We start from the raw sequence: 15,317 nt of genomic DNA, 5'->3' as shown, positions 1-15,317 counted from the left end.
CAATTCGTGGATAGTCTCATGTAAGATTACAACCCATTCAAGGATGTTTCTACCTCGCATAAATGCGGTCTAAGTGGGTTGGATTATCCGACCGGCAACCCCATTTATCTGGTTGGTTATTTGTAAAAATCTTGAACCTGACATTTAGCATGCAAATGGGCCTATATTGCTAGATACAAGCAGCGTCTTTGATTTTGGGTAGCATAGTGAGGATCCCAAAGTTAAGGCTATGAATCGGCAATGTTCCATCATGTAACTCCTGAAATAGCATCATCAGGTCATTTTTTATGACATCCCATAGTTCCTGGTAGAACTCTGATGGAAATGCATCCGGCCCAGGTGCTTTATTTTGTTCCATCTAAAACACTGCATCCCACACTTCTTTTTCTATGAAAGGAGCCATTAGAATTTTGTTTTCATGGTCTGAAACGTGAGGCATATTGTCCCGCTGCGATTCAAGCTAGGAGAAATTGTTTATCCCTGGCAGACCAAAAGATTTTTATAGAACTTTGTAACACATTCTTTTATTTCCGATTCACCTTCAATTTTGCCTTCCTCCTGATCTAAGGAAAAGATTCAACTTTTCCTATACTTGCCATTTGCAATCATGTGGAAGTATTTCGTATTGTTATCACCATGTAAGATATGATTGACCTTGGCCCTTTGATACCACTTTAGCTCCTCTTCATGCAGGAGCTTGACCAGGTTTTCATTAGCCTGATTCTTTATGTTTATCTCTTAATCTAATAAACTTCATTATTCAAAAATCCCATCAAGGTTATTTGTGATTTCTAGTAGTTCTTTCTTTTTTTTTATACATTCCAACAGTATTCAATGCCCAGCCTCTAAGATGACGTCCCAATGAACTGATTTTTGTCCATTTTTGCATGGAGTTTTGACCTGCCATCGGATTGCTTCATATTTCTTTCACCCGTTTGGCAAAGCCCTCATGTTGTAGCCATCCTAATTCGAATTTGAAGTGTTTGTGCTCCCCCTAATGATTGGGTTACTACGGTCAATAAGAATAGGAGTGTGGTCAGATACCCTAGTCAACTCAAGAGCTCGAGCTGTGTCCAAAGGGTATCTCTGTTCCCATTCAAAAGTGAGGATTTTGTAGATTGTTTGCCAAAGTAAATTACTGACGAGATAACTCAATTTCCCTTAAGTCCAGGTTGTCAATTACTGTGTTGAACAAGAAAGGGCACCTGGGTTGAAATATGTCATTGTTTTTCTCACTTCGGAATCAAAGAATAATGAAATCTCCTCCAACCAACAAAGGATAAGGGTTATCACAATAGATGTTTACCAGTTCTTCCAGATCAGTAGATTTAAAGAGTGTTACTTTTCCAATCACACAGCTAACATGCTTTTTATCTTCTTTAAATCACAATGTTGTTACTTTTCCATCTTTCCCCTTATTAAGAAAAAGCACTATCCTATTTGAACAAATATGCAGTATGTGTAGTAGCATGGAAGCACTGATCCATCAGCGAGACTCTTGTCACGCCTATTTTCTCCCCCCCCCTCTCTGTGTCATGTGGGTCCTGCCTGTCATCTCTCTCCTCTCCCCTGAATCCCCTCCTTCCTTCTCTGCTGCAACACCCACCGGTTTTAAATCCCATCATCCCCACACTTGAGGTAAAGAAGGGAATCCCAATAGAAGGAAACTGATGCCGCGATTAAGGCCGCCATCAAGCTGGATTGTTTTCACGGACAAAACCGTGTGAAGAAAAGGAAACAAAGCTCGATTCCTCGCTATCGCGTTAAGACCCCCACCAGCCAATTTGAAATAGTTCTCCCAGGCTATAAATTCTCGATTCACCCCTCGGACAACACCCTCTTTACTCTAGCGCGCCCAAGCCCTCAAATCTCATTGAATTTCATCCACCCGAGAGCTCTTGCACCACCACCGAACTCTGTCGAGCCACCATCGCCATCGTTGTGCCGCTCCAGCCCTTCCCGACGTTGTCAGAGACTTCGCCCATGTTTGTCGACCACATGTTGTCATCCTCGATCGCTCGTTGTCAAGTTTTGTCATTATAGTGAGCTCTAGAGGCCACAGAAGCTCACCATTGAAGCCCCATCATCACCGATCCGTTCCAGTCTTCATCGGCGTTGTTCAACCCATCAAATGAGTTCACTTGCTCTAGCTTGTGCCTTCTCATTGCTTGTCGTTGTCGTCTGGCCACCGTAACGTCGACCCGAGCTTCTCCGATGATCCTCCGCCATCCCTAACTACTCGTTGTCACCTTCCAAGTTGGAGCTGAGTTCTTAGATGCATGGCTAGGATTAGATTAGTTTGTACCCCTTTCCGCATAATCGATAAGAGCCATTTGTTAGAAATCAAGGCCTAGATTTAATTAGCCTTCTACCCTGTCAACAAGCCATGTAGGTGTTTTTGTCCTACATGGCAGTCTAGTCAGCGCTTTCTCGCTGAGTCAGTAAGCCAGTCAGAGCGATGACATCATCGTTGCGTAGTAATTAAAATTTCCTTTAGAAGAATAAATCACAAAAATAGATTAATCCGAAAATAGGTTTTTTGTTTAGAAAAAATTCCAAAAAATATAAAATGATTTAGAAAAATGTTATAATATGTTTTAGCTCTATTTTATTTCTTTAAATGTTATTTAATGTTTTCTAGTGTAAAAAGTATTACAAAAATGTTAGAATAAATATTTTAATTTGGAAAATGGTTTAGAAATATAGATTCATTCTAATAAGTTTTTAAATATGTTTTATTTTATAAAATAAATGATTCTAATATGTTTTGGGCATATAAAATTAGTTTCAATTCTAGAAAATGCAAACAAATTCTATAAAATTGTTTTATTCAGTTTTAATCTATAAAATGATTTTGGAAAATTTTAAATAAATGTTTTAGGACTTTTAAAATTAGATTTAATTCCAAGAACATAGTTTTGGTCTTTTTAGCCATTTAAACATTTGTTTAGTTGTAGTTTTCATGTTGTTGCTTTGATTGGGATGTTTCTTGCGCCCAAATCTTTATAAAATCGTGCTCTAACTTGTTCTAGTGTTTGTTTAATGCCTTTGATTTGTTCTTAGTGTTTCTTGTTTATTCACGTGTATAGAAGTTTGTTCTAGAGGTGTTCAAAAAATACAGGATCAAGACTTCAGAGAAGGCAATTGTCCTTGAACATCTTGCACCTATTTGTACAAAGCTTTGTTTTACAGCTTGCATGCGGGTCAAATATGATATCCCATGGTTATGGTTTATAGGATTTTTCCCACATTTTCCTTGTAGTCATAGTTTGGTTATCATGTTTTGGGTAGATTGTGCTTAGTATTGCTTATCATAAGAAATTGATTCTTTTGGGATTAATAATGTGAATAATGATGTTAACTTTGGCAAAGATTCTTAGACATGGAAAGTAGGGTTTGGACAACTTAGGCATGATGGTTGACCTGTTGATGTTTTCCAGACAAGAATGTTGGCTTTGTCAGATTTTTCTTATCTCCCTGTGTTGGATGATGACGATCTTGCCTAGACCATGTTAAGGACCAGTTCGTGGATCAACCACCCATGAAAATAGTATAACCATGAAGATTACATGGATACGGCTTGGCCAAATAATAGTTCTTCTAGTAGCATATGTGCCAAATGGAGGTGTAGGGACGGAAGGGTTACTTCCCAGAACTACCAAGCACAAGAGGGAGCTTTTGGAGTGGAGAGTTACTCCCACGAAAGTGAAACCTCAGTGAGCAAGTACATGCTAGGAGACTCTTTAGAAGGACCTCATAGTGATCTCTCAGTGCACGTCTCAGAAGTGTGTAAGGTGCCGATAGGTATCAGTGAAAGAGCTGATCATGACTCGTGGGTAAAGTGTACGATCCCTGTAGAATGCAAAACTGATATATCAGTCGTGCTCACAGTCATGAGTGGTATGGGCTCCTCACATGATTATTCATGTGGTTTCCAGGTTGGTTATGGTGGATCACAGTGGTGAGAAATGTGATTCGAGTTAGCTTTGTGAAAGGATCCATAACGTCCTAAGAGGGGGTGAATTAGGACACTTAAAACTAATCGGCTCTAAAACTTCTTAAGATAAAACTATATAAATTTCTATCTAAATGTGCTCTAGGTTCATCTAGTGTGTCTACTCTTCCGCTCAAAAGGTTTACATCATATAGCCAATCCTAACAAACTATTCTATGAAGGTAAACATACAAAGGAGAGATTTCAATAAATAAATGTGGAAATATAAATAAGGTAGAGCCAGCTTTCCCACTGAGGGTCTCTGATCCCTAACAAAGCATGTACATCCAAAAACTTTAGGTGGAACTACAAACTTATTCTCACCTAGTAATATTTCACAAGGGGTCTTCATCCCACGTATTCTCAATAGAGTATGGTTAATGAGGTATGTAGTTGTCAAAGCAGCTTCACTCCATAAAAACTTGAGCACGCTCATAGTAAAAATTAGTGAGTGAGCAACCTCCAAAATATTGTGATTTTTCTTTTCATCCAAGCCATTCTACGGAGGTGTATCTGAACATGAAGTCTAGTGCAATATACTATTTGTCGATAGAAAAGCACTGAGTTCCTTATTTACATACAAAGTCCCATTGTAATATGGACTTGAGTATTGAACTAATTCTCTGCAAAAGCGCAAAAAAAACTTGAAAGCATTTTAGAACTTCATCTTTATGCTTCATAATATATACCCATGTCATCCAGGAAAAGCAATCAATAAAAGTGTCAAAGTACTTCATCCCACTAATAGAAACCACATGGCATGTCCAAACATCTGAATGAACTAGAACAAAATAGGGCACACTCTTGATGCCCCTACTCACATAAGATGTCCTTGTGTGTTTTGCAAACTCACGTGCGTCACAAAATAATTTTGTTTGTTCTTATCACCCCACATATTTCATTAGGGAAGGTGAAATGATCGATGACGTCCTATGAGAGGGGTGAATTAGGACACTTATAATTAATCAGCTCCGAAAACTTCACAAGATAAACCTATATCAATTTCTATCTAAATGTGCTCTAGGTTCATCTAATGTGTCTACTCTACCATTCAAAAAGTTAGCAACCTATAACCAATCCTAGCAAATTACTCTATGAAGGTAAACATGCAAGGATAGACTGCAAGAAGTAAATGTGGAAGCGTAAAGATGGTAGAGAGATCAAACTCGGCACAAGAAATTTTTATCCCGTTGTATCGATGACATAAACTTCACCCCTAGTCTACGTTGAAGAAGCCACCTAGGCTATAGCTCCTGGATGGCACCAAGTCACAACCCTTCAGCCATCTAGGCCTCAAGTAGGTTGAGCCACCAAAGCACTAAGGCATAGCCTCACCACAAGCCTTTCTTCCGGTCACTTTTCACTGTTTGTACTTTGGAGCTTGAGCCACCAAGACAAGGGTCTTTGCATCCTCATAGAAGAGTCTTACCACCGCTCCACACCAAGTCAGAGGGTCAACAAGTATGAGCCACCAAGGCTCATGGTGCCGGTAAGTCACCAAGATTTCAAGATGTCAGTGTACCACTTATGATGAGCCCATGGCTCCTTTGGATACGATCAATACTGTCAATAATCCTTAAATCATACAAGATCCAATTATAAGAGCACGTGCATGACAATTAGACCACCAGGTGAACTCATTTCTCGCTGTTCATGCTTCCTTGGATGGGTTACCACTAAATTCTTGTGATATTTTATTGTTTAGGAACATAGGAGAAACACCACAACCTTACCAGAACGTCACCCCTTAAAATCCAAGTCTACTCGGACTCGATGCTGAGCTCTAGTTGTGGTCATGGACGAAGTCATAGTCGTGGTCGAGTCGCAGGTTAGCACGTCAGTAAAACGGGCATAACTCTCTCATACGAAGTCCGTTTTAGGCAATCTTGGACATTCTGGAAAACTTATGATGAGATCTTTCCAATGGATATGAGCTCGACCAAATATTCCTTATAGTTTAGTCGAAGTCAAAGGAATAAGGTGTTGCGTCACCATTTTGGACCCTGTCGGATCTTGTAATCGTGTCGGGGTCGGAGTCCAAGTTGTGTACACCTCTTTCCATCGCTGTACAACCCTAGGTCGATCTCCTCATGTCCCCCCTATATATACACAGTAGCCGTCATAGTTTAGGCTCGGGTTTAGCTTAGATTATTCTGTTTTAGATAGTTTTCACCATTTATCGGTTTGTTGAACCCCAACTCGAGTACTTCATTGGTAATTAGCAATATTTAGATTATATCAACCTGTTCTTGCTTGTGTTCTCGATTCACTTACAGGAAAAGCCTTCTTGGCGAGGTCAACCACATCTTGGCACGGTTGATAACCACGGAGTAGTGGTGTAGTGGTTGCGAGGGTTCTCAGTCTGTTCTGTTCAAAAACTTCGGATCATCAACGTCGAAGCTCCATAAATCGACTTATCATATTACCTTTCGGAAGATCGAGTAAACGCACATCAACTTAGTACAATGTAGGATTACTCCTTGATCCCCTCTTTAGGCAACAACATCTAACAACAACTCTCTCTAGATCTATTAGCACTAATCACTCTCTAATCATGTGCTTAATTGCATTAGATGATCACTTTTAGCACTTTAGTGGCTTTGATATCTTCTCAAGTGTCTATGAGCTTCTCTGGACTCCAGCCCACACAAATGGCCGAGTGGGGTTGTATTATAGCCTCAAACCTGCGCACTAGCTGTTACTTCAACGGTCACAAAAGACAGTGAACACTGGATGATCTGGTGTTAACATCAGTACAAACACAAGACTATCCAGTGTGTACAGCAGTAGAAAACTATATATTGTAACCCCACTCAAAACCATTGTGAATATCGGATATTCCGGTGTAACCTTGAACTCCATCACCAGACTATCCAGTGTGTATATTTGAGCGGATTGAGCACATCTTCTTTACTATTCATTGACTAGTGTGTAGATCTTCAACACACCAAACCATTTGGCGTGTGCTCCCATGCCAAACTAGCCATTGAGACTTTCTCCTAAAAAATGCTCCGGTGTGTATATTCTCTTTGAGCATCGGAACATCCAGTGTGAACAAATCTTCTGCACCGGAATATTGCTCTTGGAAAATACTTTGGTAAGGATGCCTTAGTGATCACCGAACAATCCGGTAAGTTTATGCTTCTTCTTCTAAGAACTGTACTTCTCTTGTAAAACACTGGTTAACACCGAACTATCCGGTGTGATGAACTGCAGAACCATTTCAGATACAAAATGCTCTAGTGTGTGCACTATACTGAACATCAGACCATCCATTGAGGTCATTTTTACTGGTACTTCTCTAATTCAATCAATATTTGGCTGCGATGGCTTCTTCATGTATTGCATCTATGAAACTGACTAAAGCATATACTTGATAAAAATGTTAGTCTCATTGATCACCAAAAGTCACATACATACCCTAAGAGGATTGTGTTTGCTATACTTTGTTAGAGGTGGTTCAAACCTTGGTTGTGGAGCAAGGTGGCTGGAACCTTGGCTCAGGTCTTGAAGAGTATTTCACCTAGTAAATAGGTTGATTTTGTAAAAGTTTGACTATAAAATGGCATTTATGCAAATAAACCCCTAAGTTAAACCTATCTTGACTTTTAGCCCTCATGTCATACTTTTCCACACTTGCTAAGTATTTCATATACTCACACTTGCTCTCTCCCAACCTCTTGTTGCTACTCAGAAGGTGAAGACTACGAGGATTTCCCAGAAGATGGAGCTGAGTTCTAGGTGGGTGACTTTTCGTTTGATTGCCTGTAGAGTTGAATGCTGCACTGAGTTTGTTTCCGCTGCTTTGTATTTTTTTCTTTTAATTATTGGTACATTGATGTAATAAAGTAATGTTGTAATAATGAATACTATATCTGTTACTCACTTATGACGTCACTACGTGTATGTAACTTAATCCTGACATACATTTAGTTTGCATTCGATTTGGTCTTAAAAAGGGTGTGACAACTCTGATTTGTGTTATTGTGATATAAACTCAGCCAGTAACATGAAATAAATGCACTCAACATTTGATAAAAATTAACAAATGTAATGAATTTTGATACTGATAGTAGGGTTTTGTATATGTTATTTGTTGACCATAAATTTTGTGACTGACAATCAAAAAATTATAATGCAATAAACATATAAGGTTCTCAGGGTACGGATGTCATTTAATTTCCATTATTATTTTCCATTATGTTTTCTCCCAAGAGAATAATTCATCTTGAGTAATACCACAATGTACAAAGGGTGCATGTCGAACACCTTTCTAGGGTTCCATTGTGCATCTTGTATCAGTTCATGAATCAGTAGTTGATATGCATATTTCCAACATAATAGCATCACAACCATACAACAAATAAAGTTCAATAACATAATATAAGTCTCGTATTACCAAGTTCAATGCATCAACGGCTGGAAGGCCAAACAAAAGAGACAATAACAACAACAAAAGAGGTGATAACAACAGAACGGTAGATAGCCTATTGCCTACAAGGAACTTGGGTGAGGATGTAGCCTTAATATTATATTCCTCACTATCAAGAGATGCTCTGCCTCTAACCTTAGAAACTAGTGGAGTGGGCATAACTAAATGCTTCACTTGTCCCACTTCACTAGACTTCCACCCACGGGATAAACATTACAGTCTCACAACCCCATTGGGCCTTTTAATTAGATTTGGATCTCCTACACCATAGAGACGAGAGTCTGTTTATGACCTCTTAGGGTCTTTAACCAGATCTCCTACGTCACACAGGTCAGAGTCTGTTTTTGATTCCCATTGCCACTACCAACCTCTAAGTGTGAGTTGGCTAGGTAAAGACAGTCGAAGGACCAAGCCCTTCCTAAACAAGGCATGTGGTCATATGGTGGTCATACATCTATTGTTAAGGTGGAACCAAGAGCGCGTTGGTGGTTAGGGAGGAGGAGGTGGAGTGATGGGGAAGGGGCAGTAGCAATGCAAGATCTCCGATGGCAACGGGGCTCGGTCGGTGGCAACAGGGAAGTGAAGGTGGGTGGTGGAGGAGGAGAGGGAAGGTGTCTCCAACAGCGCCAGAGGAGGATGAGAGGTGGAGGGAGCGTGATGGCCAGCGACGGGGCATAAAGACGGTGGTGGGTGGTGAAGGTACGGGGTTGAGAGATCGAGTTGAGGGAGGCGAGGAGAAAAGAGTGAGAAATAGGTGGTGGACCTGAAATGCAAATGCTTGTGATTCAACATTTCCAGAAGGGCTCAGATAGAAATGTTGCATAGAGTAGATCCGATGGTATGTATTTCTCCATGGAGAGATCTGACGGATGCAAATCTGATGGATGACATGGCTCCATATTTTTGCAAAAAAAGGCCACGATGTTTAGAATATTTAAATGGATCGCATCTACTTCTATGCATATGCTCCTGTTACATTTTAGAGGATCATGTTACACACCCCGCCACGATGAGCTGGTCGACGAGGAAGCGGAGCCCCGGCATGTCAATGACGTCGTCGTTTGTCACCAGTACGACCAGCGGCGTCGCTGATGTGGATTTGCAGATCAACGGTTATATCCATAATATTAAGCTACACTTACTGGATTTGCGAAAGTTCCCTATTACTTTCCCATAAAATATAAGTTCTTAGTTATAACCTCATGGCGACCAACACATGAGTTCTTAGATTTTCTAGAACCGCCTCTGTATTTCGAAGCACTTACTGGATGATAAAATAAATTTTCTAAATAAGAACTCATGTGTTAGTCCTCATAAGGTTCTAACTAAAAACTTATTTCTATGAGCTCATCCTCAATCAATAAACCCAGAGGCTCTCAATCCTTCAGGCCTGCATGATATCGAGGCCCAGAGCTACTCTCCGCCCCTGAGAAAACAGCCTAGTACACGACCCACAGAAAATAACTTGAGCTAGGATTTTTTCATAGATCATATAGTTTCTGCTTCGACGATTGGGCAACGATGCCTTCTGAACAGTGAATGCAAAAGTTCTAGCTGGATTTTTGTAGGCTGGACCCGATGGTGGTAGAGGATCACACTGCATTTTCTAGTTACGCGTCAGGCCGTTCTCATGGGCCGAACTGGTTTGTGACTGTTCCTCCTTCCAGTCCTAATCCCCAACATTTCCTATGTGTCGGTCGTCCGACTACGTGACTGCTACCCCATTGGCAGATAGGATTGGACTTGGTTGGCTTTTGGGTAGTTTTAAACTTCGAGAACATCTTTAGAAGGTATGATTCTTTAAATATTGGAATAAGGAAAACGCATGATTAGAGTTGCCTAAGACTTCCAGTCCTATAGGCATTTAGGAATTCAGAATGTAAGAGATTTTCTTCAGTGGAGCATTTGAATGTAACATAGGAAAAACAGAGAAATTTGAGGAGAGATAGACACCAAGAAAAGTTCCTCTAAGATTGGACCTAATGATAGATTTCCTCCAAAATTCCAATAGATCGAGGTAGTCCATATGAATTTATGGGTGCATTCCTTGTTCAAAAGGGACACATGAAAATTGGCAATAGGATTTCAATCCTACAAAAAAAAATTGATTTTTCTTTTTGTTCGAAAGGAGGCATTAACTCATTTATTTCCCAATTAGGGTTTGTTTTGAAAACCCTTTGACCCACGAAATTGTTCACAATTAATACAATGAAACAATACCAAATATGAGTATGTTTTGAATTTTTAAAAGTTTGACAATTTGAATGTACTATTTCAACAATTCAAACATAGTGCTTTAAACAAGAACCCTACTATATGTACGACTCCATTCGTACTAAAGGCATCAGGAGGGTCAAGGCTCAAGTTAGTACTGTGTGCAAAATGTTGAGCACATTATCGCAAGCCGTAGAAAGAGGTCTTGTAAAAATTATGAAATATGTCTCACAATTGGTTGAGCATGACTTTTAAAAATGTTGATTTAGGTCTTCACAATAATTAAAATAGGTCTCACAAAATTGTTGCACGTGAATTTTAAAAATGTTGATTTATGTCTTGTTGAATTAGGTTTCACAAATTGTTAAATTTAATCTTTTAAATGGCCGAGTGCGTGTGACATAAACAAGCTTATAAACATAAAAGAAAGGATTAAACTTTAGTTGAAATAAAAAACCGAAAAGGAAAATGAGAAAGAAAATAGAAGGTTGCTTCGTGGGCCACAAATGGGGATGCCTGAGCTGGGACCTCTCTTAAAACCGGTCATTCGTCAGAGCCTGTGCACTTTCCTAGGGACAACTCTAATAGTTATAGAAGTATTGTAGATGTAGAGAGAGGGAAATGAATGAGGAGATAAGAGCAAGCTATAGACTCTTATTTTATAGACGTGAAAAGAAAGTATCAGACCCCATAAATATTAAAAAATATATGAGAGAAATAAAAATAGCACCTAGCTATAACAGTTGGAGATGCTCTTAAGTAACCCATGGGCCCTACGTCAGATCTGGCCATGCACATAAGCCCACGGCATCCAAATTTGGGAAACTGGCAACGAACTATGACGGCCGACGGCGGCAGGTGGGAGCGGCTTCACACTTTGCCAGAGGCCAGGGCGACGTCACTGAGCCCGGGGAACGGGGCGGCGTGCGCCGCGGTTTCCGGGCGTTCGGGAAACAGCCAGTGAACATATTATACACCGCTGAAAACCAGCCAAAACTATTCATGAAACAAACGAACTAGAGCTAGCAATTTCAACAGCACAAGTATAGCACCATTTGGACGACACATGACTGATTACACCCTACAGATCCTTTTTACAGACCAGACCTACCATCAATGTTGTGCACTCACTAATATCACATCCCGAGACAGACGCCGGTCACAAAAACGCCGGCGAGGCCGTCCGGGGACCAACAGCTAGAACAAGAACAGAAAGCTACTAACACGGGCCGTGCAGAATGCCTAAAACCTCATCTGCACCGGCGACAAAGCTACTAGATTGCGTCACTGACTGAGTAAATCAAGGGTTGGAGGAGAGGAGCGCGTCCCAGTCGATCTCGTAGGACGGGTACTTCCGGAGCACGAAGCTCTCGGCCTCGTCCCACGGCACCTCGCTGAAGTCCAGCTGCCCCATCTCCGCCAGAGGCGGTGACGGCGTCTCCGATCCGTCGTCCGACCCCGACCCGGAGCCGGAGCCATCGTCGTCGGAGGACGAGTGGCTGGACGCCGCCGTCACTAAGGGCGCGTTGATGGGCGTGGCCTTGCTGCCCCTGGCCCTAGCGCCCGCGTTCTTGCACGACGCGGCGATGGTGGCGCAGATGGTCTGGAGCTTGGCGTCCACGGCGGGATCCAGCGGCGCCCGCGACGCGGCGTTGTCAGGGAAGTTGAGCCTGGCGGCGTCCCCGCGGAGGCGGTACGCGGCCTGGTCGTAGGCGAGCGCGGCCTCCTCGGCGGTGTCGAAGGTGCCGAGCCACAGCCTGGTGCGGTTGCGTGGGAGCCGGATCTCGGCGACCCACTTGCCCCAGTGCCGCTGCCGCACGCCGCGGTACAGCTTCTGCGGCCGGGGCGGCGCCGGCACGGGCGCCGCGGCGCCGGGCTTCATGGGCTGGGCCCGCGGGCCGAGACCCGGGTTCCGCTGCAGGTGGAGCTGGGCCTGGATGAACTGCATCTGGGCCGGGCTGAGCTGGGCCGCCTGGTTGTATTGTAACCCGTGGCCTCCGGCGGGGAAAGGCGGCAGGGCCGGTGGCATCTGAGGCGGCGGAGCATCTCGGATAATAGGCTCGAGTTGTCGCATCAGATCCTCTCCGGTCCCGGGACGGTTTATAGCCTCGGCCATCAAATCTAACAATCTACTTGGAATTTTTTTTGGGGGGGCTTTTTTTTAGAGAGAATAAATAGCCTGATTCTTAACGAAAATCCGAGCCGATCTACTGGTCACTGAACAAAGGAAGCACAAGGAGGTGTGGAAAAAGAACCCCTCTTGCCTAACAACCTATTCCACAAAAGAGAAACTAAAAAAGGGGCTCAATTCGAGACCAGAAACTAAAAGGGTATGGAGCTCTGTTCTTAAATCCAAGAAAATATAAGACAAAAAAAGTCAGTGAAGGGGCTAGAGAGAGAGAGAGAGATTACCTTGAAGACGCAAGAACTCGCTCAGGGCTCACTAAGCTTGACCTACCTCGCTCAAACCTCACGGAAATGGTGTGTGCGTGGGCGATTAGGGCTCGTTTGGGCTTGATGGCTTTCTTCAGTATGGTCTTGGCTCAGTTTGGTTTGGGGATGCAGGGACACCATGGGAGCTTTTTTATAGGCACTAAGGCGCTTTCATTAATCCTATCTCATTAGCGTACTAATCACTATGCTAATCTCACTTTCCGTCCGGAAGCACTACAAGGGAAGCTTCGTCTGAGTGACTGACAGCCGGGCCACAGCCACCACACGGCGGATCGACAGGCGGACTCGGCGTGTGCCAAACAGGGTCGCAGTGCCAGTTAGGTGTCGCCACGTGTTTGTACAACGGACGCGTGTCCAGGATGCGACCGCAAGGTGCCGGTTGTGGGAGACGTGGCGCGGACTCACTGGGTGTGTGGCTATCCGCTGTTAGGTGCGTGTTGATGCCTGCGGCGGTAGGCGTTGGGCGCGTGTTTCGCCGGGCGAGCGAGCACGCAAATGGCGGTGACGATGGCGTGCATGCATCGGTGAATTGTTTTTTTCTCTTTTTCTTTTGAGGGCTCGGTGATTTGTTTTTTCTCTTTTTCTTTTGAGGGCTCGGTGATTTGTTTGTCCCAGCTTTTATGACCCAGTCACCGCCAGTGTTTTTATCCTGAACTTTCAGCATCAAAATTTTTTGTCACTTTCAAGTTCCAACTTTGAGTGCAGAGCATTTTTTTTTTTTACCCTCACGCTAGAATGTGTCTTTTTGTCTGGGACGTGGGATTTCTTGGTAGAAAGTAGTACCATTTCGGTGGAATTCCTTCTAAACTCTTCAATTCAAACAGACCTAGAAACTGTTATGCTCTATTTTCATGTCGATAGCAGCTTTTATTAAGAACACAATTAATTATTTGTGTCTGTGCGATATACTTTCCCTCTTTCTTTATTTAAGGAGAGTCTAGAGCTCTATCATTCATTATATAAGAATAATAGAGTTTTTTTTTAAAAAAACACCCACGAACAAGGCGGCGAATGTCAATTCATTGGTTCCTTGAATTTTCTTATTCAATGTTTTACTATAGTATATTTTTTTTAGGATAACAGGAGGGACGTGCCCCTGAAAAGATATATTAAAAACTATGAAAGTATGTAAAAAAGGAAGGGAAAAAAGATTACAACAGGTTAAGCAATAGGCAAGCTATAGGGTCATGTGATGTTTGTACTTTTCTTTTGCTCTATGGATAACCATGGAGAAATCCATGAGAAAGCTCTCTTTGCAATTTTGGATGCTAGTCTCTTTTTTGTTGAAAAGCTAGCCATTTCTTTCTATCCAAATGCTCCAGGACATTAGAATGACTATCTCCATAGAGAAAGAGAGGTTCAGCCCTTGTTTGAGGTGCTAGATAGCTTGTAGGGGTTGTAGCCATCGAGAATAATGTAGTCCTATTGAGAGCTAGTAGGATCTAGCAAAGTTACACTGTAAAAAGAGATGTATAAAAGTTTCCTCTCTCTGGAGAATGCAAAGTTCACAAGTGTAGGACTTCAAATTTATTCTATTTTTCGACAAAGTAAACCTTTGGTGCTGGGTCTATCTTTCATAAGTAACCAGAAGAAAGCCTTATGCTTGGGCTAACAACAAGATGACCAGAGCCGTTTGAAGGTAGGATGAATAATTGAATGATCAATGCGGCTTTATAGGCTTTTGCAGAAGAGTAGGATCCATTCTCCCAAGTATAATTCCATCAATCCTCATTGTCTGATAATACCAGCTGATTCAAAAAGTGTCTTAATTCAGAGAATTGTTTACAAGCCTGAGAGCTTAGAGGCAAAGCCAAAATACGGTGTAGTTGATCCAAAGTCATCACCTTCTCCAGTGTGATACTTTTAGCTATGGCAAATGAATAAAGCCCAGGATAACAGTGTTCTAAGATTCTACCATTCCAGAGATCTTGCCAAAATAAAATAGGTGAGCCATTTCAATTCCCTTATACGTCTGAAGAAGCTTGATATGTCTCGCCACCAAAAGGAACCATTCTTCTATGATCCAGGAAATCTACCATATGTGTAATAAGGCTGCCAAATAAGATGGATTCAAGGAAGATCGCCTTTGTTGAAGGGTCAACATGCATGAGCCACCGAGGCCTAAGGTGCTGGCTAGTCACCAAGTCGAAGGGTCAACATGCATGAGCCACCGAGGCCTAAGGTGCTGGCTAGTCACCAAGACTCTAAGGTGCTGACGTACCA

The 15,317-nt window shown here is 42.2% G+C and overlaps 1 protein-coding gene across 1 annotated transcript; it reads right to left on the bottom strand.

Moving 5' to 3' along the window:
• Positions 1 to 11,643: 11,643 nt before the first annotated feature.
• On the bottom strand, positions 11,644 to 13,208 carry LOC133895455 (ethylene-responsive transcription factor RAP2-13-like). Its single transcript, XM_062335775.1, has one exon. The coding sequence runs from the start codon at positions 12,754 to 12,756 to the stop codon at positions 11,941 to 11,943; it is 816 nt and encodes a 271-aa protein (XP_062191759.1). The 5' UTR covers positions 12,757 to 13,208; the 3' UTR covers positions 11,644 to 11,940.
• Positions 13,209 to 15,317: the final 2,109 nt, after the last annotated feature.

This window comes from Phragmites australis, chromosome 16 (assembly GCF_958298935.1).
Source record: "Phragmites australis chromosome 16, lpPhrAust1.1, whole genome shotgun sequence".
Classification (NCBI taxonomy): Eukaryota; Viridiplantae; Streptophyta; class Magnoliopsida; order Poales; family Poaceae; genus Phragmites; species Phragmites australis.
Note: the sequence above shows the minus strand (reverse complement) of the source record. Positions and strands in the feature narration are given on the sequence as shown.

Coding starts and splice junctions, on each gene's coding strand:
- LOC133895455 (XM_062335775.1), bottom strand. CDS start 12,756: ATGGCCGAGGCTATAAACCGTCCCGGGACCGGAGAGGATCTGATGCGA.